This window comes from Lycorma delicatula, chromosome 1 (genome assembly GCF_047948215.1).
Source record: "Lycorma delicatula isolate Av1 chromosome 1, ASM4794821v1, whole genome shotgun sequence".
NCBI classification, from domain to species: Eukaryota; Metazoa; Arthropoda; class Insecta; order Hemiptera; family Fulgoridae; genus Lycorma; species Lycorma delicatula.
In genome coordinates this window covers 106,488,054-106,515,371 of record NC_134455.1, presented here as the reverse complement: position 1 = coordinate 106,515,371, position 27,318 = coordinate 106,488,054, and the positions used below count along the sequence as shown (strand labels likewise).

The following is a 27,318-nucleotide window of genomic DNA, read 5'->3' as shown; positions in this document are numbered from 1 at the left end:
AGAACGCTAAATGCTAGGAAATAAAAAAAATTCTAAAAACACAAATTTCAATTTAATAAAAAATTATGTGTGATCACAACTTAAAAGAAAAACTAGAATCAATGTGACGAAAAGTAATACAGATAAGAAAATTAAAACAGAACACCTTATTTTGTATAGAATACAAACATTGTTAACATACACTTGAAAAATATTTTGTCATTATTCTAAGGTATACCAAAAAATTACAAAAATAATAATATGAGAGAGATCTCATTATTTACGTATTATTACGTACGTGTAAAATACAGAGCAACGTTTCTTCAATACCTTTAGTATCCTAATGGTTTGTCCTTTTCTAAAAGTTTAATTTTGGTGGCTATATGTTTTTCTTCTGCCATGATTGTAGCTCTCAACTTTTTCCTTTCTTCCACCAGTTTTTTTAACTTCTGCTTGTATTTTGCTTTCAAGGCTCTATTCTGTTCTTCTTGAGAAGTTATTTCTTTTTTCTACAAGAGATTCTTCAAATTGTCTTCTGGAGCTTCTCACTGCAATGAGCATTTTTTTGTAATAAAAACATTCTCCTTACCCCCATCATCTACAATTGCTTCAAAAAATTTTCGTTGATAAGTTATTCTCTCTTCTGAAAATTCTCCACAAGAAGAGATTTGTTAATGGTAAAGCAATCTCTGAAAAATGAAATTCTATAAAAATTTTTGCAGTCTTTCCTGATTTTTTCTAAAAATTCCTGACTTTTCGTGACTAAGTTTGTATTTCCTTCCTGTGGGGACCATGTCTGAGTAAAATTTTAAGATGAAGGTCCCACGCCGACTGTATCTCCTTACCCCATTGTAACCAAAATTATATGATGTCAACGACATGTATTTATAAGTTATCGTTCAAAATTTTATATCAATTGGTTAATTCATCAGAAGATACAATAAAAGAAACATTAGGCGATTATTCGCAGTAAGCAACCGATTTGCGAAGACAAGTTAAGCACTAGACGAGTACGGTAGACTCATTAATTGGATTATACTACATTATATTTTCTTTTTCTGTTTAGCCTCCGGAACCACCGTAAGGTATAACACTTCAGAGGATGTTATATATGAATGTAAATAAAGTATAGTTTTGTACAATCTCAGGTCGACCATTCTTGAGATGTGTGGTAATTGAAGCCCAACCACCAAACAACATTGGTGGATGATCTAGTATTCAAATTCGTACAAAAGTAACCGCCTTTACTACGATTTGAACCTTAGAACTCTCGAATTCAAAATCAGCTGATTTACAATGACGAGTTAACCATTAGACCAGTCCGGTGGGCTTATACTATATAACTGGATTATCGTAATTAAACTGCTTCAAGATTAAACAATGTGTATTCTTTAAAAGTAATACTACGATGATAATAATGGCAACACTCTTCCAGGTACGGTACAGATAACAATTCTATTTTAATTTTGAAATTTCGAACTTCTCCATTAATACTGAAAATCAGAATAAAAAATGAAGAGTAGGACAACTTCCTTAAGATATATATATATATATATATATATATATATATATATATATATATATATATATAAAATAACAAACGTTCTGTAAATGTCTGTTTCTTAAAACTTAGAATTTCCAACTTCAATGATTTAAATAATTTACATTTATAAAAAACTTTACAATACGTTTATTTTATCGCTTGTGTTTAAATGTTGTTTTAAATCTATTAATAACAAGGAAAATGTTTAAATAATTAAGAAACAATTTTTTCATTTATTTTAAATCAGCAAGAAGTTAACTTTCATTTTTATAAAGTAACGTTGATTATCCAAAGAACCAGTAATAACGCTTGGAAATTTCTGATAATTGAGATTAAGCAAAAACATTTAAAATAGCGATTCCTTAAAATTTGAAAGTTTATTTTTAAACATAACGCAAATTAACCTACGTTTCATAATTAAAATAATTCGTTCAAAAGAATTAAATGATGTTTAGTAATCTCTATTTATGACCGAATTAGTCAAGCACTCGTAAAAAAAAACCTATAAATTATAACTCCTTTCATAATTCTATCTGTTTAATTAAATATCCATTTAAATCCGTTAATTCTAACTCCGTTTTAATTCTATTAAATAACTGCTTACGTTGAAGTACACAAACGATGAAAAATTAGTTTTCATGGTGGAATTGAAACTAGGTTAGCCGTTTCTAGTGTTTCAGCAATGTCGTATTAGAAGTTGGAGTTAACGTTAAGTATCAAATCACTAACGAAAAACTTACATACATTATCGTAAACTCTATAACTAATGATGGAAAATCACTAATGAAAATACAACTATTTAAAATTCCCGCTCCAAAATAGTATTGCTTACTCATTTATTTTATTTTATAATCACCGTTCTTCTATATTGGTGAAACCTGAATCTTTTTTCAAGCTGATTGGGAAACAACGAGTTTTTACTTTATTGATTTCACAGTGTCGTAAATTTGTACATATATCCGGACTTAATACAAGTAAAGATGCCGCAACTTGTCTGGTACGGCAAAACATAAGAAAGAAAAGTTTATTAACAGCGAAACCAGAATTCCTGAAACATGTGTAATACGCCTTCTGCATAAATAAATGTGTGAGTTCTTTTTAATTGGACGACAATAAACAGACGACTAGCATGTAGGTTACACTCATACTTCATTCTAACACACACACACATATATATATAAAACATTGTATCGAAGTATTTTTTATCAAAAGAATCAACCTTTAACACTTTTATAATAAATTACGAACATTTTTTTAATTAATCGGAAAGAGTATTACATATTATTACATACATACAAAGGTCAACACAAAAGTTGTTTGCAAATTTGGTTACTAATTTTGTAGGAAATATTTTTATTCCTCCAGAAACAGAATTATTTTTGAATTTGATTTACATTTTTCCATTTTTGTTGTGCTTAAAAAAAACGAAATGTAGCGATACGTTGGAGTATTCAAAAAAAAGAATTTTATGCAACCGATCTTTATACTTTCGAAAAAATATTACGGCCAGGTTTGATAAGTCCAATAGAATCCATACAATAGCAGCGTTACCTGTAAAATGAAAAAAAAAATTAAATAGAAAGTGGCTTTTTCCTTCTTCAGTAGAATCTGCGACAAGCTTTAAGTCATACTGATAAAATTTAATCTGTGGAAAAATAAACAGTTATTAAGTAAATTTTTATATAAAATTGAAGAAAATTATATTATATCGGAGAAAAAATGTACTTATTTTCCAACACCCGCTAAGGTATAATCACACAATTGAGATTACCTTCTGTTACTTACGTAGACTGTTATAATCAATAAAACAAAAGCTATCTCGATATTTTTCCACTAATTTTTTTGTACATACCTCTTGACTCACAAGAAGTCTACTTCTAGCATCTAGCCCGGTCTCGTTTTTTTATTCTGGGAACAGCACCACATACCTTAAAACTTAAATCCTAATCCTATTTACAATAAATGAAAAAAAAGACAGTTTTGTGGTTACAGAATATATCAAAATGCCTGCTTTAGTCTAATAACGGAAACTAATGACGACCACATGTCATTCCGGAAATGTTCAGTAATATTTAAGAATAACATATTTCCCTTACTATGTTGCTTAGGATTAAAAGAATCGATGTACTGTCGAATATCAATATGTCAAACCAACTGAAATATGTTCAGTTTACCGAAGAGTACAGAGAGAGTAATTAATTACGTAATAGAGTAACGGTTGCAAAATGTATTATTGATGAAGAGAAACGTGATTTGTTATTTAATCAATCGAAAAATCACCAAAACGTTTCCACTCTTCTATGCAGTACATTACAGTTTTCGATTTTTCTGCAAAATTTGTAAAGAGCTGTTACCGTTTAGAATTTCCCATAACGTCTTCTCCATCCTAATTTTACGAATTAAAATTTTTATTCATGAAACCAATCAAGTATGAACATTTTGCTGGTTTCGCAAATGCAAAATTCAATTATTATAGTGAATGCAGCCACAACATTAACTAACTTGTCATAAGGCAATTTATTTAGCGTAAGACGAAATATATAACAACAATATGAAGCGGTTACAATATACTTAACGTAATTCCACAGAAATTGATACTATTTCGAAAAGTGATTCAGAGTTATAAATATGAAAAAAGTCATACAAACTTAATTCTGGAAATGCTTTTTCCTTGAAAAACGGCTACCAAAATATTTCACCCTGATTTCTACTCAAAGGGTGAATTGAGGTTAGGATAAAATTCTTACGTACCAAAAGAAAGAGAAAAATTATGTAGTTTTTGACCAAAAAATCCCAAACAAAAGATCCTAAAACCGTAAATCTAGTAATTGCAAACTGAATCCGAAGAACACTATTTTAATTTTGTCGAAAATTTATACAAAGTTAATATAAAACAAATGTAAGTTACAGAAATTCAGTTTTACTTTGAAACACACAGTTTGCTATCGCTGAATAATACCTTACGCTTTCAAAGAGCACCTCTATAACATGGCGAACCGATTGTTAATCTGCAACGCAGTTGCGATCTGAATAATTCTTCTACTGATGAAATATTTTTGGGCACACAGCATTTATTAATCGTGATTTTGTTTGTACTACATGATACTCTTTTAGGGAAATTATAACAGGCTGGCTTTCACAAAATTATCACAGTAAACGTCTGGTTAACTGGAATGTATTCAAGACTTCCTCCTACTCTTTTTGTATATCACTAATCTTAATTACGTATTAAATTGTACATATTTTATGTTAAAGAAAATTTTTTTCTCATAAGTAAATCAAAGTATGAAGTAGTGTGTGATACACCGATTGGGGGAGACCCATCCAATCGCACCTAAATCAGACACTATAGGAAATATACCATGCGTGTAGCGATCTGTGGGGGATCCGTCCCTGCCAAGACACAAGGCCCGGACTTTAATCTCCTGCTTTCTTTCTGACGTCAATAGGTTATTTACCTCGGAAATGTAGCGTTCATTACGCTCATCAGCCAAGATATCTATTGGTTTGACTCCAGCTATAACACAGACTGCCTCCCGCTAGACTGTTCTACAACCGCAACAACAACCAACAAGAGGAGTTCACGACATGGAACAGAGAAGTGCGATAAAATTTTGTGTATGACTTTAAATTATCTTTCGTTGAAACTTATTCTATAATACAGAAAACATCCGGTGATGAAGGCACATCTCGTATTACAACATACATGTGGTGGAAGCGGTTTAAAGATGGTAGAGTCGTAGAGTCGTTGCATGACGACAAACGTAGCGGGAGGCCGTCAACAGCTCTTCAAAACGAAAACGTTGCGAAACTGCGCGCACTCCTACTCGAACAACCTCATCTTACCCTTCCAGCCATAGCAGAAGAGCTTAATATCACTAAAGACGAGGTACGTACAATTCTAACAGAAAAAATGAATCGCCGAAAGGTGTACTCTCGTTTCCTACCACACTTCTTGACCGAAGAACAAAAACAGGTGCGTCTTTCTTGCGCTCAAGACTTAGTTGAAACTGCCGATAGCGACCCAAAATTTTTTTAAACAATTGTAACTGGGGATGAAAGCTGGTGCTTTATATATGAACTGCAAAAGAAGCGTCAATCCGTTTCTTGGATGAGTCATGGAGCACAATGACCGGCAAACGTTAGGCAGCAAAAATCAAGTGTGAAAACGATGTCGATTGCATTCATTGACTCAAAGGGTCTGATTCATCATGGATTTGTTCCACAACTGGTCAAACCGTGAATTCTAAATTCTACTTGGAAATAATGAAACGCCTGATGCGTTGCATTCATCGAATCCGGCCAGTTGACTCTCTCTTGCACGACAATGCCCCGGAACACATGGCAACAGTTTTAACACGTTATTAAGCCGCAAATCAAGTCACCGTCTTATCCCATCCGCCTTGGCTCCAGCAGACTATTTTCTGTCTCAAAACTCAAGTTGAAAATGAAGAAGTAGGATCACAAGGTAGATCCTACGCCGACCTACTTAAAACCATGAAGACTTCAGTTACTGAGGAAGAAGCCGGTGAGGTTCTTTCACTTCGGAAGGGCAACAAGGACGAGTTACAAGTCAGAATCAAAGGCTCTGAGAAGGCTGCTCAATTTACAGCTGCACTCTGCGATAAGGCCGAGGATTTACAAGTGGACCTTCGATCTCGAGGCGGCAGACGCGCTGTGGTGCATATAAAAGATATCGACGATGATGCCACAGAACAGGAAGTTAGATAGGCCGTTGAGAATGTTACTGGCAAGACAGAAGAGTTCCGCCGGGCATACGGGGAAACGCGCAATGCACGACATATCGTTCGGCCTGTAAGCTGGTGAGCAAACGCATCAAGATAGGCTGGATCCATGGTCGCGTTTATATACGCGAAGAAAGTGATCGATGTTTCCGATGCTGGAGTACCGGTCACAGGAGTGCGAATGTCATGGGCCCAATCTCTGTTACAATTGTAATGGAAGGGGTCATAAGATTCGAGAGTGTAGGGAAGGAATGAAATGTCTGGATTGTAGTAGTACTGATCATTGCACTGGAGGCTTGACGTGCGCTTTACGGAAGCATGATTACATCTGTTTTATCAAATGCAAATAGGAGTATTCTTTCCCACTATCTAGTGGGGGAACTGGCAAGTGGTCTGGAAGCTGATTTCTTGATCACGACGGAGCTTAATCGGTTTACAGCTACAAAGAGAGAGTAGTACTCAGATATGGCGGTAGATGTTGCCATACGCAATATCAGTGGCAGTTGGGGCTTTCAATTGTTTCATAGAGCTCAGGGTATTATAGCTATTGAATTGACAGATGCCGTCGAAAACTATATGTGGAGTCTTTATGACGTCATCACAAGATCCCCGAAAAAGGTCATTCTGATGGGTGACCTTATTGTAAGGCCGACAGTTCTTATACGAATAAAAGAAGCGAACTCCTGACAGAATTGATGATGTCAACTGGTTTATATTGGTTAAACGATCAGATGCCTACGTTTTAAGTGAGAGGGTATCAGTCCGTGCTGGACTTGACAATCTTGGGTGGAGGCTGGGACACTCCACTCCAGGTGCAGCTGTAGGACGAGATCATTATTCTGGATTTACGCAATGCGTTCGGGTAGGTCTATTTCCTGGGATTCAATAAAGACAGCGCTTGCGAGGAGGGGAATTAGTCCCTATCTAAGAAGACAAATAGAAGAGTACTTGGACTGAGAGGTGGATTGAGGCCGACACATTGGGAGGTAAATTAAGATTCCAAGTTTTTGGCGGGGTCAGTCCTGGGCCCCTTATTACGGTTATTGGTGTACGATGGAGTTCTTAACCTTCCCATGCCGGTAGATACCCAATTAGTGGTGTTTGCCGATGATCTCATAGTCCTGGTTGGAGCTTGCTCCACAGAAATGTATGTTCACCACCCTAACGGGTAGAAGTATTAGCGGAATAGATCTGAGATTGGGTGACTAATCGTTACAATTGAGTGAAAACATTAAATATTTGGGTGTCAAAATTGATAAATCATGTAAGTTTACGCAACACATTCTTGACTCTTGTGCGAGATCTGAGAAGACTTTTAAGTCACTGAACATGCTGCTTTCTACTCGATCTGCTCAGAGAGCTTCCAAGAGAAGATTAATAGTGTCTACAGTTATGTATTTTGTTCTGTATTCTGCACCGGTTTGGGGCGCCGCCGTAGATGTTAGAAGAAATTTAACTCGGCTTCAAAGTTTACATCGCCGTACGTTGTCGGCCGTGATATGTGGATATTAGACAGTTTCATATGACGCAACCTGTTTGCTAGCTTCAGCTCTGCCAATTGAGCTGCAAGTGAAAGAACGAATGAAGCGATTTGAAGGTATGGGGAAACATGATGCGATGGAGGCTACGTGAAATTCCTGGAAAATGAAATGTACGACAGATGAAGGTTCTAATTACAAACACAGATCTTTGCCTAAATAGGAGTGTGGCGAAATGAATTTCTTCATGACACAAATGTTAACACGTCATGGGACTTTCGAGTATTATTTGCATAGGTTCGTCAGACGTAGTTCCCCCTGCTGCATGTATTGTAGTAGGATGGATGCCGCGGAACATACAATCTTCGAGTGTGAGGAATGGCACGTTTTATGTAGGCAGCCAGATACCTTTATTTTAACATCAGATGAAAATTGGAAGGCTTTTAATTCGTTTGGCACTAAAGTGCTACGCAACAAAGTCGAGGAAGGGCGACGGCGTGTATTTTAGAGTTAGGGAAGAGCGGATAGTCCCGGTCGTGAGGGCTGGCATGCCGAGGTGTGTCAGTTACGATGATCGACCGGGGTCCTAAGGCTGGGATGAGGAAAAATAAAAAACACAGACCCGGCTGCTGGGTTGGGGGCCGGGGACGACTTGGTCAAGCCCGGTTTTCCCTCCTCAGTGGTTAGAGGCGCAGGCATTTAAGTATAGACAGAGACCCAGTCTCCGGGGAGGGGCCCGGGAACGACAGAGTCAGGTCCGGTACACCACTTCTCGGAGATTCGAGGCAGGCGTAAAAAAGATCCACCGGTGAGGGGGGGGAACTGCTAATAGGTGGGGAGGCCCTTTTAGAGTTGATGGACGCTCTCCTGGGCTGAGCTATACTTAATTGTATGTCCGGCCCAGGGGAGTAAAGGAAAAAGATTTTTAAAAAAGTTGAAGATGAAAGGCCGCTTTTTTGACGACATTCCGGCCAAAGAGCTTGCACCAAGCAGTTGAAGGCGATCCCACAAAGTGATTTCTCCAAAGCGTTTGATGGGCTCTAATGGCGCTGCAACGAGTTTATAACCAGAGAAGGGTTCTTTGTAGGAGCCTGATGTGAGTAAATTCGCTTATCTTTAAATCTAAAAATTTAGTTCGGGATCTTTTCAGACATACTGTGTTATATTTAGCGTCCATAGAGGTTAATGCATTTAGTTAACATTGTTATAAAAATATCAAACATTCTATGCCACGCTGATAATGGAAATGCATGAGTTTAAGTGGAATTGCGTTTTTATTTTTCTAGGATGATATACTGCAGGACACAACATCCCAAGCCTACCAAACGTAAATAATCATCCCTGCATGTCAAATTTTCATTAAGTTCACAACACAGACTATATAATAAATATTATTTTATAAAAAAAGTAATTTTTATCAAGAACAAGTGCCTAACGAATCTGAGGTCCTTTACACGCTTCTAGTCATAATATTATTGTAAAGCAACTTAATTATGTATCTGCTTCAATCAAGAAATACTACATACACTCCTTGTACTAGTAGGGGTTATCTCAAGGTAACCCTAGTTAACTCCTATCGAAACCAGCTAAGAGATAGGGTACGTATGTGAATTTTATTTAAGTAAAACAGATTTTTATGTTGCTAACAAACTCATACCAATTTGGATTGTTCTCAGTTCGGACAATTTCCGATCCAAATCGTACAGATTTTTATATACTTTCAATATTCAAACACTGGTTTAAGCTTCTTTTTGTGGTTAAAAGATAATAATAGGCTTGTTTTTTACAAAGTTTAATATCTTCATTCCCATTAAAAACGATTTTGTATAAAATTATCTCCACAATTACATAATTCTAACTGAATGAATTACATTTTGTAGATTATTAAATTTGTCTGTCTATACTTAGATTCTTTTTGATTTTTTTTTTTTTAAAGAAAGCATAGTTGTTGCCCAAGTAGCAAATGTGTAAATTTACTCGCAAAAATTCTTAGCACCACATATCAAATTGGTAAAGGCAGTATTAGCTTAAGATTTAAGAACATATAAATGAACACATGTATATCATTATTTTATTTTTTAAATAAACCACATACTGCATATTTTAATTATTCAGCAGGAGTACTATTCTTTCTGGAAGCTACTTAATTAATAATCTTTAAATATGAATTTACACAATCTTTAAAATATGAATTATTTTGTAATATAAGAAAAATTGTTTTAGTTATACTTCCTTTTAATTTCTTGCTTTCTTCAATAAATATAAGTAAAAGATTTTTACCAGTCATTATGATCAACACCTAAAAAATTTTTTTCAGCCACACTGAATAACTGATAGACGCACATTAGTGGAGAGGAGTAGAGATGCGAAATCCATATACTTCTGAAAGCATGTGTTAGCTGCTTACATCAACCACTGATATACATCCATTGGCCTACTGTTGGTATGTAGTGTAAATAAAAAAAAGCACGTGCTCTTTTATTTCATTTCATGAAAACAAAATAGACTTTGCCATGCCATATGGTTTGGGTGATATTGTGCATTCAAATTATTATATAGGCATACCAAAGTGCCATTCCATACATACATTTTAGATAAACAAAACTTCTGAGCATGAATATGTACTTACAACCAAATTTTAATCATTTAACATGTTTAACATTATAAAACATTGATTTATAAGAACTACTTATTTGTTTTCCACTCCATGTAAAGCACACGTTATCAAAAATGTAGTTGTTACAGACACAATACAAACCTGATCATGCAGAATTTAACTAAAGTAACAGGAGATGAATATAAATCTTAGATAACATATATTTATTTATTTGGTGTTGATACAGGAGATATAAATACTCAAGTCTGATTTCTAGTTATTTTTATCAAATAATATAAATGAAAACAGAATTTCCAAAAATGATAATGCTGTAAAAAAAATTGTTAATGAAAATTTAAAAGATGTAAAGGCAATTAATCCAAGTTATTTGTTTGTAGCAGATAAACTACCTGACTTTAAGCCATGTAACTGAATAACTATTTGTAATAGCCATTATATACTTACAGACAAAGAATAACCATGTTAATTACACATTGACATATTTAATCAACATCTGGAATATTTTACAGATTTCAAGGATTACTCCATAAAGCTGTTAACTAAAAAATATATAAGTTTAATAGTATGGAAGTTCTACATAGAAGCTCTATTCAAATTCAACAAGCAGTAACTGACAAAGAAATTAGTCTATGCTCTATATTTGATAAACTGAATTAAACTTGAATATATAATGAAGTTTATCATAATTTATCTCTCAAAATGATAACAGTTTTTTTTTAAATTCTGTTATAGCAAAATTCTTTGTACTCCAAAAGTTGAGGCTTTAATATTTATATATTATAAGCCTATAAAAATAGACAATTCCTATATTTTAACTATTACCTACTTTTTTGATAAATCTTAAATTCTTCCTCTCTCTTACAGATTGTTCGTTCAGAAAATGTACTATTTAAAAATCATTAATGTGCAACGGCTGGTTTAAAAGGAACTAATATGTTACAGCACAGGGTACTTCATATTATTTCATTATTTGATGTTAATAAACAATAAATAACACTTCTGAATGCACTACACTATAAGAATAAATAATTTTCTAGAAACAGGTCAAAATATAATTAACATTGTGAAACATTCTACAGCAAAATGACACACCTTATTGCATTTCTTACTACTACATGCATGATGTAATAGTTCTTACAATTAAATATGGTATAAGTAAAATATATCTTGCTGTCAAACTAAAATAAACCTTTTGTTAAAATTCCATGTTTAACATTTTATACACAGTAACTACAGTTCTGAAATTCTAGATATTAATAATATTAGCCTCTTCAAAGCTATTAATAATATCAACCTGTTAATTTATCAAGCAACATTGTTTAGAAAGCTTTACTTATAGTTCATTAATTCTGTAATTTCCTTTGGATGGATTTTTTTCACTACACAAGTGTAACATATTTAATATGTCAACAGAAAGTAATAAATAAAGAAAAAAAAACTAAAATTTAAGAGCCACCACTAGTTTGACAGCATAAAAAAGACCCATGTGCAGCTATGTTACACTGATACCAATAAAGATGGTCAATTAATAACCCTCAAATTAGTTTAATGAAGATTACATAATGATATTTCTCATTGTACATTTCATAATAAATGGTGTTGTTTTGGTGGTAACACTGTTGAACTAATTATATATTTTCCTACTAATGCTCAATAACCAAACGGAGAGCAGAGGAATTTGAACCCACAAATAAATTGAAAAAACTATTACTCAAAATTCCTGATACTTTTGGTAAATTAAAAATATATTTTTTGGTATGCTTGCATCAGAATATAATAATAAAAACAATAACACTGTAACAGGAGTTGTTATTATCCCTTACATTTCATTCATTTTTTATCAGAATTAAACATTACTATGACAAACCTTGTTTTGTGGAAAAAAAAAATTTTTCCGTGCACTCATTCAAATAGTCTTAGATTATTGAGACAATTAAAAAAGTTTTTGGTACGAATTGAAACAATTTAAATGAGGAATGCTTATTAAACTGAAGGATACTTTTTATCATTTTCATGTATATATTTGTGATATTACATCAAATTTTAAACTTTAGAGCATTAAAATAAAAGTACAGCTGTAAAGCAGCTGTACTGTTAACCAAAACAGTTTTGTTTAAAATAATGTTTAAAATATCCTTTGTAATTTATAATTAGATTGTACTGCAAGTAAATATTTATAAGGTTAAGATGGATTATTGAGTTTACACTTTACAACACTAACATTAAGGCTCATTTCTTTGTAAGAATGCTTGTAAATGGATTTTATTGTTTTACACCAATAATTAACTTGGACATTATAATAATTATGATAAATTTATGTTATCATAATTTCCAGATCCACTCACTAGTACAGTCTCTTAAGTAAATTTCAGCCAAAATGTTAAACAATATGAAATTTTTCATGTTTTATGTGTAATATAAAAATAGTTTACAACTTCTGGTGGTATGTTAAAAAAAAAATAGTACAACAAGTTTTTTTTTCAAATATCTCTAAAAAATAAATATATAAAACAAGATCAGTGTGAAAAAAAATTATACAAAAAGGTTTTGACTGTTGTTTTTTAAAATAAGTTTTTTTTTAATTAAATGCATCTACCTGTTAGGTAAAATATTTCAAAGTACGGTTTAAATGAGAATATAAGAAAAGTCAATTATTTATGGACCCATATATTATTTAATAACTTCTTCAATACTGGCCTGCAGAGAACAAATTTTTCAGCGATAGAGTAGTTTTTCAATCCTGTCATACACATAGTTAATTTGTTTTATTTTTCAAGAAAGAATTTTTGTTGGGTCCATACAACTCTTTGTTTTTTATAAACATACATATCCACAATAACTGCTTTAAATTAAAAATGCTTCAGCAATGATTTTTAAACATTACATTACTCTTTTAAAACACAGACTTCAGAAATTTTTATTAACTTTCTAATGCTACACTAATAGGGTACTTTTCCCATAATTATATATAATGGTATTTATATACAATTAAAACTTTGAATAGAAAATTTCAAAAATAGCACTGACATTTCTTAAAAATTTAAACAAATTGGAAAATTACATACTACCTACTGTATTACTATAACTACATATTAAGTGACCATTGATCTGAAAGATTTTTTTTGCATTTATTGTAGATATATATAAATATATGAAAGACTTAAAGTGAGTTCTTGGCCAATATGTACGGGATTAAAGCCACTTTTCATTTTTGCAGAAATGAATATCCATAATGAGGATATGCTTTATTACATTAAATTAAATAAGTACCAATAAAAATCTGAATCTTATAGTTTATTGCTTCACTTATTTATGAGAAAGTTTTTCCTATTCACATTTTATTCAAATTATTTACAAAAAAAAAGATCACTTTTTTTGTATAAAATTTTCTCCTCTTTTACACCACCACTTACTGATGCCAGTATTTATGTATATTAAAGATAGCAATGGTAAAAAATAATAAACCTATGGTGCCATTTTAAAAATAAAATGCAATGCTGTAAATTTATGCTAACTTTTTTTATTATATTAACAACAAAAAAAAAGTATTTTCAGTGTGTAAAAATTTCAGGAATTTCAGGAGACAAAAATATTTGAGCGCTGAACTGTACTTCATTTACAAAATAAAGCCTAACAAATCAATATTATTTAGACTGGGGGCAAATCAGCATCCTACTGACAAGTTGTAAAAATAACATAAAACCATAGTCTAAGGCAATATTTGTACAACCACAAGTTTCTTCTCTGTAAGAAGAAAAGCATTAAAATAAATAAATAAAACACATATTCATTATAAAAACCATGTATTAAAACATAATACTCTTCATGTCAATATATTATACAATGCACATTAAAAACCCTTCGATCGATATATTGTATTCAACTTGTTTTTTTGACATAACAATTAAAAGAATTTGTATACAATAATAATAATTTGATACCTATACATATTCATTTAAAATGCCTCAGCTTGTATGCTGTACATATACAGTTAAGAATAAGAGAATTATATGATAAAACATCTGGATTGATTTACATAATTTACATAACAAATACACAATAGAAAAAAAAAATCAACACACAATAATTCATCCTATTTACAATACAGGCCTAATTAATAAAATATAATTAATTACATAATTAAAATATAAGCTGAAAAAAGAAACCAGCATTTACAGCAAATTACCGAGTCAACAAATAACTAGGTAACTAACAGACTGTTTAGAAATATGTAGTTATACCATTTTATGGTGCTGTTATCGTAAAATACCAATACTGCAAATTACAAATAAAAATTAAACTGTAAAAATGGACGAAGATTACTGCGTTTGGATGAAAAACATCTTGTCTAGTTAATTTTTGTATTTTTTATTATAAATTACTGCAATGAAATTTCTGATACAAAATGTCGGACAGATTACATACAGATGTTATGTGCTATTATTTATTTTAAATTAACAATATTATGTAACCCATAAAATGGAATAGTAAACAAATATCACAATAATACATATAAAAGAATCAATAATTATTTTAATGTAATAAATTCTTTGGTTCTACACTTTACAATACATATATAATATTTATATAATATATATATATATATATTTAACATATAAAATTAATAATAATAAGCTAAATTGAAAAGATCATGAGCGTAAATAATTTAAGAACTATATATATATTTAAATAATAATAACTAAATGATATTACATAAATAAACTTATAATTAATACATAAAATATACTGGTATATTTATAATTAATTAAAATAATTAGTTTATTATAAAAAAAATAACTGATTTTACAAATAAAACATAAAAAATATGTAGATTTATATTATCTTTTATGCATGAATAACATATATTTTATATGAGTATATAGATAATAAAAAAAAATATTCACAAAATAAAATACAAGTGCCAGATTTTGATCAGAAAAAACCTCCATGAAATTTATAAGCAAAAAATAAAAATGGGGAAAAACTACGTTTTGGCCCTTAGCATTATGAAATTTAACAATTAAAAATTTAAGGATATTTTTATATTTATTACATAATGAAGTAGTGGATTTTCATACCTGATGAGAAAAGATTTTAAGGAATGTCAGTACACACGAAAAACACTTTTAGTGAAAAGAACGTAAATAAAATTTCTATCTATCTCATTAGAAAGAACTAACTTTCTAAGTATTTTTCAAGAAATATTTTGTAAAGTACATACATATCGTATCATGTATTTTATAAACAAACTTAGGTTTATTCTTAGTGTTAGGATTACTTCTGTACATGCAACTACCAACACTACCTAAATTTAAAAATCTTAAATGAACCGTTCTATTCATAACATCAACCAAATAAATACAAGGCAAAATCCCACAGCTTTACATTTACACAATGAAAATGAAAAATTAACAGTAATTATGCATGTACATGTCGTCAGCATCTTCTTTTTTTCTTTTTTCTTTATAAAACTGAACCAAACATCAATGAACATACAATCATCAAATATTTATTCAATCAAGAAAACAACTTTCTAACTTAGATATATCATTAATTATTTGGTAATCCACGATGGAAATATAGTGGAGGAAATAAACAGTTTTGGATAATTTTATTTTGATGTTACAAATTCTAATAAATGCCCACAAAAACATAAAATATTTTTTAAATAAATTTGACAAAATTATTTTAATCATATGCTATATATATATATATATATATATATATATATATATATAAAAGGAAAAAAGGATTACTTTGTTTTTTCATGACTATGAACTAAGTATGCATGCCAACAACATATGTATTTGGCCAAAACTAACACATCCATTCTCATTACTAACACATCATTCAATACCAGACTCTGGGCAAGAAAAAGCGAGAAGTGAAGGGTTTCCCACTGCCTTTTCAGAATCAATCAAATGAATGTGTGCATACCAAACCCGTGGAAAAAAATGTAATATTTAGTCCTTATTGAACAAAATGATAAAAAAAGATGACACTCTTAGTTATTAATATTAAAATATTGTAAATTTTGCTTTTTATTTCTTAGTCCTAAGATATTTGAATATATTTTTACAATAACATTATTCATGTTGGCATGAATTGGTATACCACTACATGGTTTTAGTTATCAAAATCCAACGAAGTTAACAGCCTACAGTCAAAAGTACCAAAATTAGTTTTATGTGTAATGATTGACAAAATACTAACTTTTTAAATGCTCGTTATTGACACTGAAGAACTGGCCAGTGGAAATTTGAACATGTAAATCAATAAAGCCATTCACAAGAAGATGTTTTACCTTAAACTAGTCTACAAATATTTGGATTTGAAAACAAATAAACCATAAAAAATAAATATGTTTTTAAACTGAAACTATTTTCAATAATTAAGCAAAAATGTTTAGCTGCATGTTTTATTAAAACAATTTATAATTAAAACTACAATGATCAGTATGTTGAAATAAAATATAACTTTATAATTAAACTAAAATAAATAAAACCTAATTTTTTTTATATTTTGTAACAACTTACTGGATTAATTGCATAATGTTTATCACTTGAAAATTCATACTATGTAAATTCATAGTTGACACATCTACACATTACTAAATTAGATTATATTAGATACTACAGCACAGTAAAAGATATGAAGGATGAATTTTATATCATATAACACCAAAATTTTCATTGAATAAAATACATTGATCATGCTAGGTTATCGTACATCAGAACTAATCAGTAATAAAAATATATCATTTTAACACAACACATCTGAACAAAAAAATAAAATAAAAAAGTTAATATTATCATCAGCGTGGTTCATTAATCACAGCCTAAACCAATTGAAACAATGTAACCATTTTTATATAAATATGATGCATGCGGGCTTTGTTTTCATTTTAAAATGATCAGAGCTAGAGCAATTATCACTAACTCATTCTGCACAGTCAATATGTGGCATACAAGCTTAGTTAGCAAGAAATAAAACAAATTTCAGATGGCTTGTCTGCTAAAATTAACATTTAGCAGTAATTTATTTTTATTATGAACTTGATTTATTAAAACGCTTAATAAATTTTTGGAGTTTATTTTTTTTTTTAAATGCTGAGCAGTAATTCGTATTCCAGTTTATTTCTTCTGTATGAAAATTAGTCATTAATGAAATATCCACTGGTAAACCTCATAAAAACTACTAAAAAAATTCTGTTTTAAGCAAAGTTTAAATATCATGTCATACTATTAATATGGATTCTACATTATATTGAAAATTAAATACTTGTTCATCAATTTAATCCAAGAATTAACTCAGTTGGTGTACTCAGACAGGAATGTATTTAAATTCATAAGAACAAATACGCACAATAACTCACTGAAGAGTTCTCTTCAGTGAGAACTTTGTAAAAAAAAAAGTTCGTAATTCCACTAAAATAATCAATAATTAGGTTTCTTACAATGAAAAACAAAATTTATAATTGATATGATTCAAAAATAAATTTATTAAGTGGGGAATACCTAAATCTTAACTACATCAGACGAAATTTTATTCACAGCTGTTTATGATACTTCATTGTTTATATCTTCCAACTGCATTAAAATATTTCTAGAATAAAATATAGTAGCTAATTATGAAGAAAAAACATAAAAAAATAAGATTCATCCCAGAAATTTTTATCTGCAACTATGATGAAACACAAATAATTATATCATATTATTGTCACCCCTTATGTATTTTAACCAAATAAGAGTCTGGGCATACAGCATCGATGCAACCATAATTATTTATAGCATACTATATTTAATTATACTACGCAGTTACGTAAATATATATATATATCAAAATCTGGGCATAATTATTCAAATAATTTAACTAGCTGTGACAATGCTATGCTAACCCCTCTTAATCAACCATATATATAAAATCAGTTGATTAACTTTTATTTATTCATTATTTAACTGAGAAAAAAAAAGTTTGAAACAAGTATATAAATTTTTACACACAACCTTACATAAACAGAAAAAATTAATATAAAAAATTTGCTTATTTTTCTTACAATAAGACATCTACTATTAATAGAACACAGTACCAGCATAACTAATCAGATAATTATGTCACAGTTATTCAAATCATATAAATCTGATCGACCAAAGTGTAGCAATAGAAGGAAGGTATCATTCAAAGCAAACATTTTTAATTCTTTTAATTTTGTATTATTTAATAAGTAAAATTTAAAAAATAAATAATTACATTCCATAATTTATTATGCATATATGAAAAATGTAATATATTTAATACTACACTAACATAATCACATTCCCAGAAGAAAGAGGTTATTTATTGTGAATTAACTTCCTCACAAATAAAAAATAATAACATCAGAGAATATATAATAAAATAAAAAAGGCAGCTAAAAGCTGTAAGAAATGTACTTAAAACAACAAGCACATTTTAAAACTAACTCATTTTAAAACATCAATATGTTCACTTCTACGAAAATCCAAGCAACTATCAGAACTCTAGTAAAATTATTCCTCTGTAAATGTAGCTATGTTTATATAGCTCTTTTCTCTGTTAAGTCAATATTTTCTATATGAGCGATTGGCAATATTACTTTATAACTAATGTATATTGATTAACTACGTTATGTATTCATATTTCATAACAGATACAAATAATGGGTTTTATGTGTTAAATCTTTAACACATAAAAGAGTTGTAGTAGTTGTGTTAAAGATTTAACACATAAAACCCATTATTTTTATCTGTTATGAAATATGAATACATTTCAAACAGGGTAAAAAGAAAATTTCTAAGAAATGAAATGTGGAATTAAAAAATATAAATACAAAAATAAAATTAACCTCACACCCAATAGAGGACAAGAATTACATTAAACATTGGCAAATTTTTATTTTTTGGTAGGGGTAAAGCTGTTACTGCTAGTAAAAAAGAAAATTTTATAAATATACAAAAGTACAGAAAAACGTAATGCTATCCACACAAGTTTAAACCAAGACCACTTAACTATAATTGGCATTGATATGATGACAACCAGCTTTCAGAAAATCACTAACACAGAGATAAGAACAGATTTTTATAGGCTATTCCTCTCCTCCTTCTAAACATGCATAAAAAAGTTGTAGCCAATTTTATCAAACTGATTTATAAGTAGCAGTTCTTTTATTTATTTATATATATATATATATATATATATATATATATATATATATATATATATATATACAAACACACATTCATTATTAACATTAAGTCCAAATCACCACCACGAATACCTTATCAAACCAGAGATTAGAGAACCTCAAGATTCATTTTCTTACAAATCAGTGGCTTTTTTGCAATCATCTCATAATCAATTGAATATATAATGTATTCTTTACAAGACAAACAAGAAATGGTAAAAAATGTTAGAAAAAGCAACACAGTAAACTGTAAATATATCATTTCACCAATGAAGGAAAGTTCCACAGCTGTATCCAATTGTAATAATACTTTTGAGCTGCTGTTTGCGGATCATTACTTAAATTATAATACAGCACATAAAACTCATCAGCAGTAATATGCCAGAATCTGACAGATGAGATATTGAAGGCAAAGGAATAATGACTGTTCTTTCTAAAGAAAACTTTACACAGTGCAAAGTTCTTATTTTAGTCCCTTTGTACAAAGAAAAAACATAATGGATTGAAATTCCAGAAACTACTTTAAATAAAAGAACTGGGATGAAACACATAATGGTGTTTTCACTAGAAAAAAGTGGACATATATTCTTTCACGATAACAATATGACAAGACAGTCAACAAGTTGATTCATCAACCAAAAAATTACTGGACATGGCTGTTCATCACTTTAGTTGTTCTACATCTTAAGAATATTAAACCTAACAATGATTATACATAATGATTTGTCTGAAAACAAAATTATAAGATCTGTTTGTTAGTATGCTACTAATATGTAAAATATAATACAAGTAGTATACAACAGTCTTTAACTTAAACGAAAGAGTTAAAATATTATTGTGAGATATTATTCAACATTTCTCTCATTCTTCGAACAACAAATTTATCATAAATAATTAAGGATAAATGTTAATAAAACACCTGTAAAATAAAATACTAAATTTATAATGGTAAAAACATTTATAAGTTGGTTTATTTTTATATATCTTGTATTTTTAAAAGTAAAAAAAAAAAAAAACTCGTATTAATAATATGAAAGCAGTGTACAAAATTGTATTATTCAATGTATAGCAGAGAAAAATAAAATATTAAAAAAAATTATGAAAAATAAATCTAGCAGTAGATTAATTCAAATAAATGATGATATATAGTTAGAAAAAAAAATCCCCATATCCACTGCATTGAAAATATTTTGAACAAAAATAAAACATTCCTTCAAAAAACCTCAACTTCCAGCTAATTCTCTTTTAAATTTATTAAAATATGTGAATAAAAACCACACACATAATAAAACCATTATTGTATATCCAATGTTTAGTTATATCCAATTAGAGTGCTAATATAACATTTTTAAAATAAAATAAATTTCTAAAAAATAAAATAAAAATTGTAAATTGATAACAGTGTGTAAGATTTATCAAAATTAATGGCCAATAAACTGAAATTACGATTTACCAGCCTGGCCAATATACATTCTTAAGGTATTTTACTGCATTCAATCTGTGGCACAATGTTCACTCTGTTAATTGGGAGTTAGGCGACATAGTGAATAAGGCTAAAATAGTAAAAAAAAGGTGCAAATTTGTCACGTTTCACAGAATTTCTATTTTTTTCTTTAAAATTACATAGTTTGCATTCGTGTTTTATTATTCTAAAAAAATAAAATATTTTTTTCATTAAGAAATACTGCTCTAAAAGAACTACTCAGTTTACTTGAATGTAAACATTAAAATATATATTAAGTATGTAATATATATTAAGTTTAATATATACAACACAGTTTAAATATATTTTCATAACACTGAATTTATCTTGGAAAAAAAATTAAAATTATTAGATACGAGTATGTAAGGTATACACCTTACCTTACTAATATATATATATATATGTGTGTGTGTTTGACACAATTAAACTAATGTTTAGCATAATTGATATAGAATAACCCATGTTATGATTAACCAATGTTTCTAATAACATTAGATGACAAAAAAATCAAACCAGGTACGGGAAAAAACTGCAAAATTGGGTAGTGTTAATGCTGAGAAAAAGATTCAACTATAATTAAATTAGAAAACATTAATTAAAAATTATAAATAAGATGCTTTTTTTTTTAAAAAAAAGAAAATGAACAAAAAAAAGAAAAATCCCTACATGTTAATCTGACACTTGCATTTTAAATAAATGTTTAAATTTTACATAAATAAAAGTTTTCTTCTTTTTTTATGATGAAATTTAACTATCTAACACATAATATGGCAAACGAGCTTAAATATTACTTATTAATGAATTTAATCAAACAGGTGCCTTTACACCTATTTCAGTCTTATTACTATAATTATTACAATATAATTTTTTTTTCAAAATTAAATCATAATGATAAATAATAATATAGCCTAAGTTAAAATTAATAATTATCATAAAAATATACCAGTGGCCTTTTTTTTGGACCCCTAAAAATTTTTTTTATCTTATAATAAAACTAATTAATTAAATATGTATAATTTAGGCTATAAATACATATATATTGCAGTTTTCCTACCTTCTTTGTTCAATCCAAAATAGGCTCAATATAAACAACGATCAATTCACTATCATATCACACCACTTTTATGAAAAAACTTACAATAAACTCATTAAAAAAAATTCTACACACTTGATAATATTATCTTTTTCACTTCACATAAAACACTAAATCCAAATTATTAATTGATCCTTAAGTCTTTTCACTGGTTAAGATATGTGAAGGTAGATTCAGACAGAACAACCTGTTTGAATGTAATAGTTACAATAATAAAAAATACAGCTAACTTCAAACATAAATTTTTATTTAAGACAGAAAAAGTACATAACAATAGAAAAATGTGGTAAAAATTTGAGTTGGTTTAACATACCAATAAAAATTAAACTGAATTTAATATTATATTGTTTTTATGTAAATAGAATTAAATTACAACATACAAAATAATACAATTAGGCCAAATCAGATAAAGAAGAAATGCCAAAAGGCACTGCCTCTAATAAAAAACAGAGCAAAAGTAAAGATGATATTCCTAATTAAAAGTGAAAATTGGAGAAAAAATTAATATTTTTAGTTGGCTCATTACAAATTATTTTTAATTGGATTACTAAATTAAAATAGTATTTGGTCTATCTGCAATTTGCCATGTAGATGAGTATATAATACTTAAAGCATTTAAAAAAATTATGTTGATTGTACTGTAAATAATACATATTTTTAATAATTAGCAAGTACAATTTAACGGCAGTTTTATAAGTATTTACATGACAATGTGAAAATGTTTTTACAAACAATTTATTTTATGCACAATTTAATATCTAAAAATAATAAACCAAAACAATTTTGCAGACTGGCAGTATAACTGTAGTATTTTAGACATTTTAAAATAAATGAAACATTTCTCACTGTACTTTTATAACACATTTATTTTTGATGTGGTATCACACTTACAACAATAAGATTTTACTAAGAAATGGGCAAAACACTTGTTAATTGAAATTTTGTAAAAGATTAAAAACATTTCATAAGAATTTAAAAATAACTGTTCTGAATGAACAATTTAAAAAGCTCTTCCTTTGAATTTACTACGCGATGAAACTACAACATATAATCTCGGCAAGATAAAAAACCAAATTATTTTGGAATATTCTTAAATTAGTCGATCATACTGCTTCTACACAAATTTTGTAAATTAAATGAACTTTATATCAATCAATAATGCTTGTTCATCTTTACATAGATTAGCAACAACTCAATTACGAAATTATCGAAACTCTAGTCTTAATCAGACGTACCTTTGTTAAATGCACTTGCATTAACAAATTTAAAACAGTTAAATATAACCAACATGATTTCTTACACACATTCCATCTTTTCAGTCATTAATACAAATACATCTGATGTAATAAAATAAAGAACTCTCTCTATCTAGAAAACACAAACTGCATTCATATTTCTTGGCATGATTTTGGAAAGAAACCAGAAATTAAATTTTTCTAAGCAAATATCAGTGCTAAAGGAATTTACTCAACAATAGAAAATTAATTAAACAGACCTTACACTGCCTGCTGTTGTAACATTAAAAGAAAACAATCACAACATTGCAAAACTGGTACTGAAGCTATGAAAATCTTACTGCAGAATAGCATGGCAATATATAAAAACAAACATATATATCTACTGTACATCTACAGTCAAACTGCAGATATAAAAAATGATAAGGGATTAATATAAAGCTCTTTGAAAACAAATTTTGAATAATTTAGGCCCCCTAATTGAAGAGAAATAATTTCTTAGTATGAAACAATAAATATTACTGATATAATATATTCAATAATTGAATCCTGGTACTTTCTACTACTTAAAAATAAATTAATCTAATCCTCTTAATCAATACACAATGTAGGCCCTAGTTAGAAAATATTAATAAAAAATTAACTATTTATTAAAAATATGGTCAATTTATTATTACAATCTTAAAAAATATAACACAATTTTCAAAATAACTTCAATAAAAATGACTGAACAATTTTAATTTGAAAACTGACCACCAAATCGAGTTCATTTTCAAATTAAATTAGAAGAACGAAAAAGATGATAGGAGTTAGCACTGACATATTGGCACCAGCTAAACCTACAAATAGGCCTAGTTGTAGTATTCATTATAAAAAAAATAACATATATATAAATTGCTGTATATAATGATCAAGAGATCAATACTAATTTTAAAAAAGTTAAATTTTAAAAAATGTTTGAAGTTTTTAAAGGAAAAGGTGTGTGCAAGCCTGTAGCCTACATATGGTGTCATGGCCACAATTTAATTATATAATGTATAAGAATTTTGCCTAACAAACTAATAAAAAAATTACTTTTTTTACATTAACTTAAATTGACTGAAAAAACTTCACAATGAAAATAACAAAAAATGTTTCAAGATTATTGATAATTAGAAATGTTCAAGTTCTTTATTTGGATAAATTTTGAGCCAATATATGAGGCAAATGTAGTTGTTTTTAATATTTAACAGGCATCAACTGCTATAGTCACATTAGCTTGATGGAAAATTGTAGCCTATTAAAAATGCCATGCCCGGATTTGAACCTGGGATCTACGGATGAAAGGCTGAGATACTAAATTAATATAATTTTATTGTCAACTATATAACCCAAAACTACTTGAATTCAGATATAAGAAAATATTAAAGTAAATCTTTTAATAATAATTAAAACACAAATTACGATTTAATGAATTTAAAATTAAGACAAAAGAGTTTGAAATAGGTTATTAATTCTGGTAACACAAAATATCTTAACACATAATTATTATAAATATTAAATTATTATAAATTCCAAAAATTATTTTGTTTTTTACAAGTAAAGACACCAACACACAGAAAAAATGTAAACTAACTTTATTGCTGTTGAATTTTATGAACAATGAAGAGTTAGAATTCAACAACAATTAAAAAAAAATGATGGCTGCAATCATGCAAAATACTGAATATGGTTTTTAGTTTTGAAGTTACACAACTGCTAAAACCACACAGTTGTATGGGTAGAAAATTGAAACAGGAATGATAAATACAAATCAATAAACTATTTTCTTTTCATGAAAATCTTTTGACTTAAAAGTACAACCGGATTTATTTATTTTCTAGTTTATATGAAAATGATTTGCAGCTAAGGCGTTTCAATGACTCATTTATAATCATCACATTGTTATACTTAACATATATTAGTTTTTATTAAGTATAATTTTGTTTGTTAGGATAGCTAATGTAACAAGCTCGAACCAAACTAATACACAATTAAAATCCATAAGAATCTCTTACTAATTAAATTAAAATAGTACAATTTTTAGAAGTAAATTAAAAAATATACATACCATAATTTTTTGTTGGCTATTATTTAACAATTTAACACTAAAAAAGCCAAATTAATATTTAAAATCGCAAACTAACACTTTATATGAATGTTTATTACACAATTAAAAAAAATTTTAATTCTGATTCAATTAGAAATAAAATCACAATAATAAAATACTGTACAAGCAAATTTTTAGGTATTTAGGTGCCTGATTACATGAGCAAAACTATATTATATTAATTCACACAATTCTATAAAACATTTGTAGGCCCCAATTACAAAAGATAAAATATAAACAAATAAAGATACTTGGACAAAGAATAGGCCTGATAAATGCCAGAACAAAGAATTAAACCATCTTGGTAGATTAATAATAAATAATGGCTTTTAACTGTACATGTACCATCACAAAATACTGCTGGCTGTCATAACTGCAGATATATTAAACACAATTAAGAAAAATATTAAAAACCCTACTTTAAAACACCACAACTGAGTAAAATTATCACTATCTGCAAGACATAAAAATTTTATTAACTGATAGCAGCTGCACTACTCATTACATACAACATGCTAACAGATTTCTTAGGCCTACATTTAATTTAATGTCTGCAAACACAATACGTAAAGTTACTAACAAGTAACATATTTTAACATTTATTGGGTTTCTTGTAATTTTTGTAAACTTACAATTAGATGCGTTCAGAAAAAACTGCTTACTATAAATCAGAAAACTGCAAGGATACTGAAAGATTTCAATACACACTATACACGTTATAGTGTTTTTAGATCCTTATTAATACAAAATATGAATAATAGAAATCAATATTCCAAAAATTAAAAAAAGTTTATACAGAGAATACGACTTCTTAAAAATTTTAAAACAAGACTGGCACTTTACAGTTGAAATAATGTCAAAATCAAATTTGACACAACCTGCATATTTTAGTATTATGATAGCTAATATATAAACAATAAAACACATACATGTTAAAATTACTAATTAAGGTATACAAGTAATCATTACAGCTAAATAATAATATATTTGATACTGACAATTACTTGTTCGCTGAAGTCTTACACATACTTTGATCATACTTTATATACATTTTATAATTTATAGCACCGTACAGCAGCAGTAACTCTTTTTCTCTTTTTCTGGACTGAAATTCATTTCCCTCACTATTTCAGCGAACATTTCATTAACATTTGTCCTGTTTTTAGCACTCGCTTCAACGAAAGGACAGCCCCATACTTGTGCTAGGTTGTTCCCTTCGCTGGTTGATACCTCCCTTTGATGTTCAAGATCCACTTTGTTGGCGACCAATAATATTGGAACCCTTTCAGAACCTTTTACACGAGTAATAAGTTCCTTCATAGTCTTAATGTCTTGAAATGTCTGATGATTAGTTAAGCTGTAAACTACAACAAAACCCTGGCCATTTTTAATATAAAGATCACGCATACTAGCAAACTGTTCTGTACCTGCGGTATCGAGTATTTCTAGAACACAAGGTGAATTATCCACCTCAATTTCTTTCCTATAAAAATCTTCAATTGTTGGATCATATTTCTCCATAAAACAACCGGAAACGAATTGGACTGTAAGTGCACTTTTACCAACCCCACCCGATCCGAGTACTACGACTTTAAACTCACGCATGTTGAAGTTTATTCAGTATATCTCGTTCAATACACCACTTAAAAACAACTACAGAATAATTTACACACCTGTTGTTACATACACAAACACTATGAAAAATATATATCCATTATACACCGTATTTCACAAATCACAGCCAAGCATCACGAGAACAGAAGTCCTCCACTGTCGCCATCTTTCTCGACTGCGAGGACTGAAACATTCTTTCTG

General features: G+C 29.0%; 1 protein-coding gene across 3 annotated transcripts; it reads right to left on the bottom strand.

Moving 5' to 3' along the window:
• Window positions 1–2,745: 2,745 nt before the first annotated feature.
• Rap2l (Ras-associated protein 2-like) lies at window positions 2,746–27,293 on the bottom strand. 3 transcript variants are annotated; one of them, XM_075358827.1, is made up of 2 exons: window positions 22,102–27,293; window positions 2,746–3,073 (listed from the first exon to the last, which is right to left on the bottom strand). In XM_075358827.1, exon 1 carries the CDS (start codon window positions 27,106–27,108, stop codon window positions 26,563–26,565), a length of 546 nt encoding a protein of 181 aa, XP_075214942.1. In that variant the 5' UTR covers window positions 27,109–27,293; the 3' UTR covers window positions 2,746–3,073; window positions 22,102–26,562. The 3 variants fall into 3 exon arrangements, with proteins under 3 accessions (XP_075214942.1, XP_075214947.1, XP_075214955.1); XM_075358832.1 differs by having other exon boundaries at window positions 2,766–3,073; window positions 26,502–27,293; XM_075358840.1 differs by lacking the exon at window positions 2,746–3,073 and having other exon boundaries at window positions 21,379–22,327; window positions 26,502–27,293.
• Between the last annotated feature and the right edge of the window lie 25 nt (window positions 27,294–27,318).

Coding starts and splice junctions, on each gene's coding strand:
- Rap2l (XM_075358827.1), bottom strand. CDS start 27,108: ATGCGTGAGTTTAAAGTCGTAGTACTCGGATCGGGTGGGGTTGGTAAA.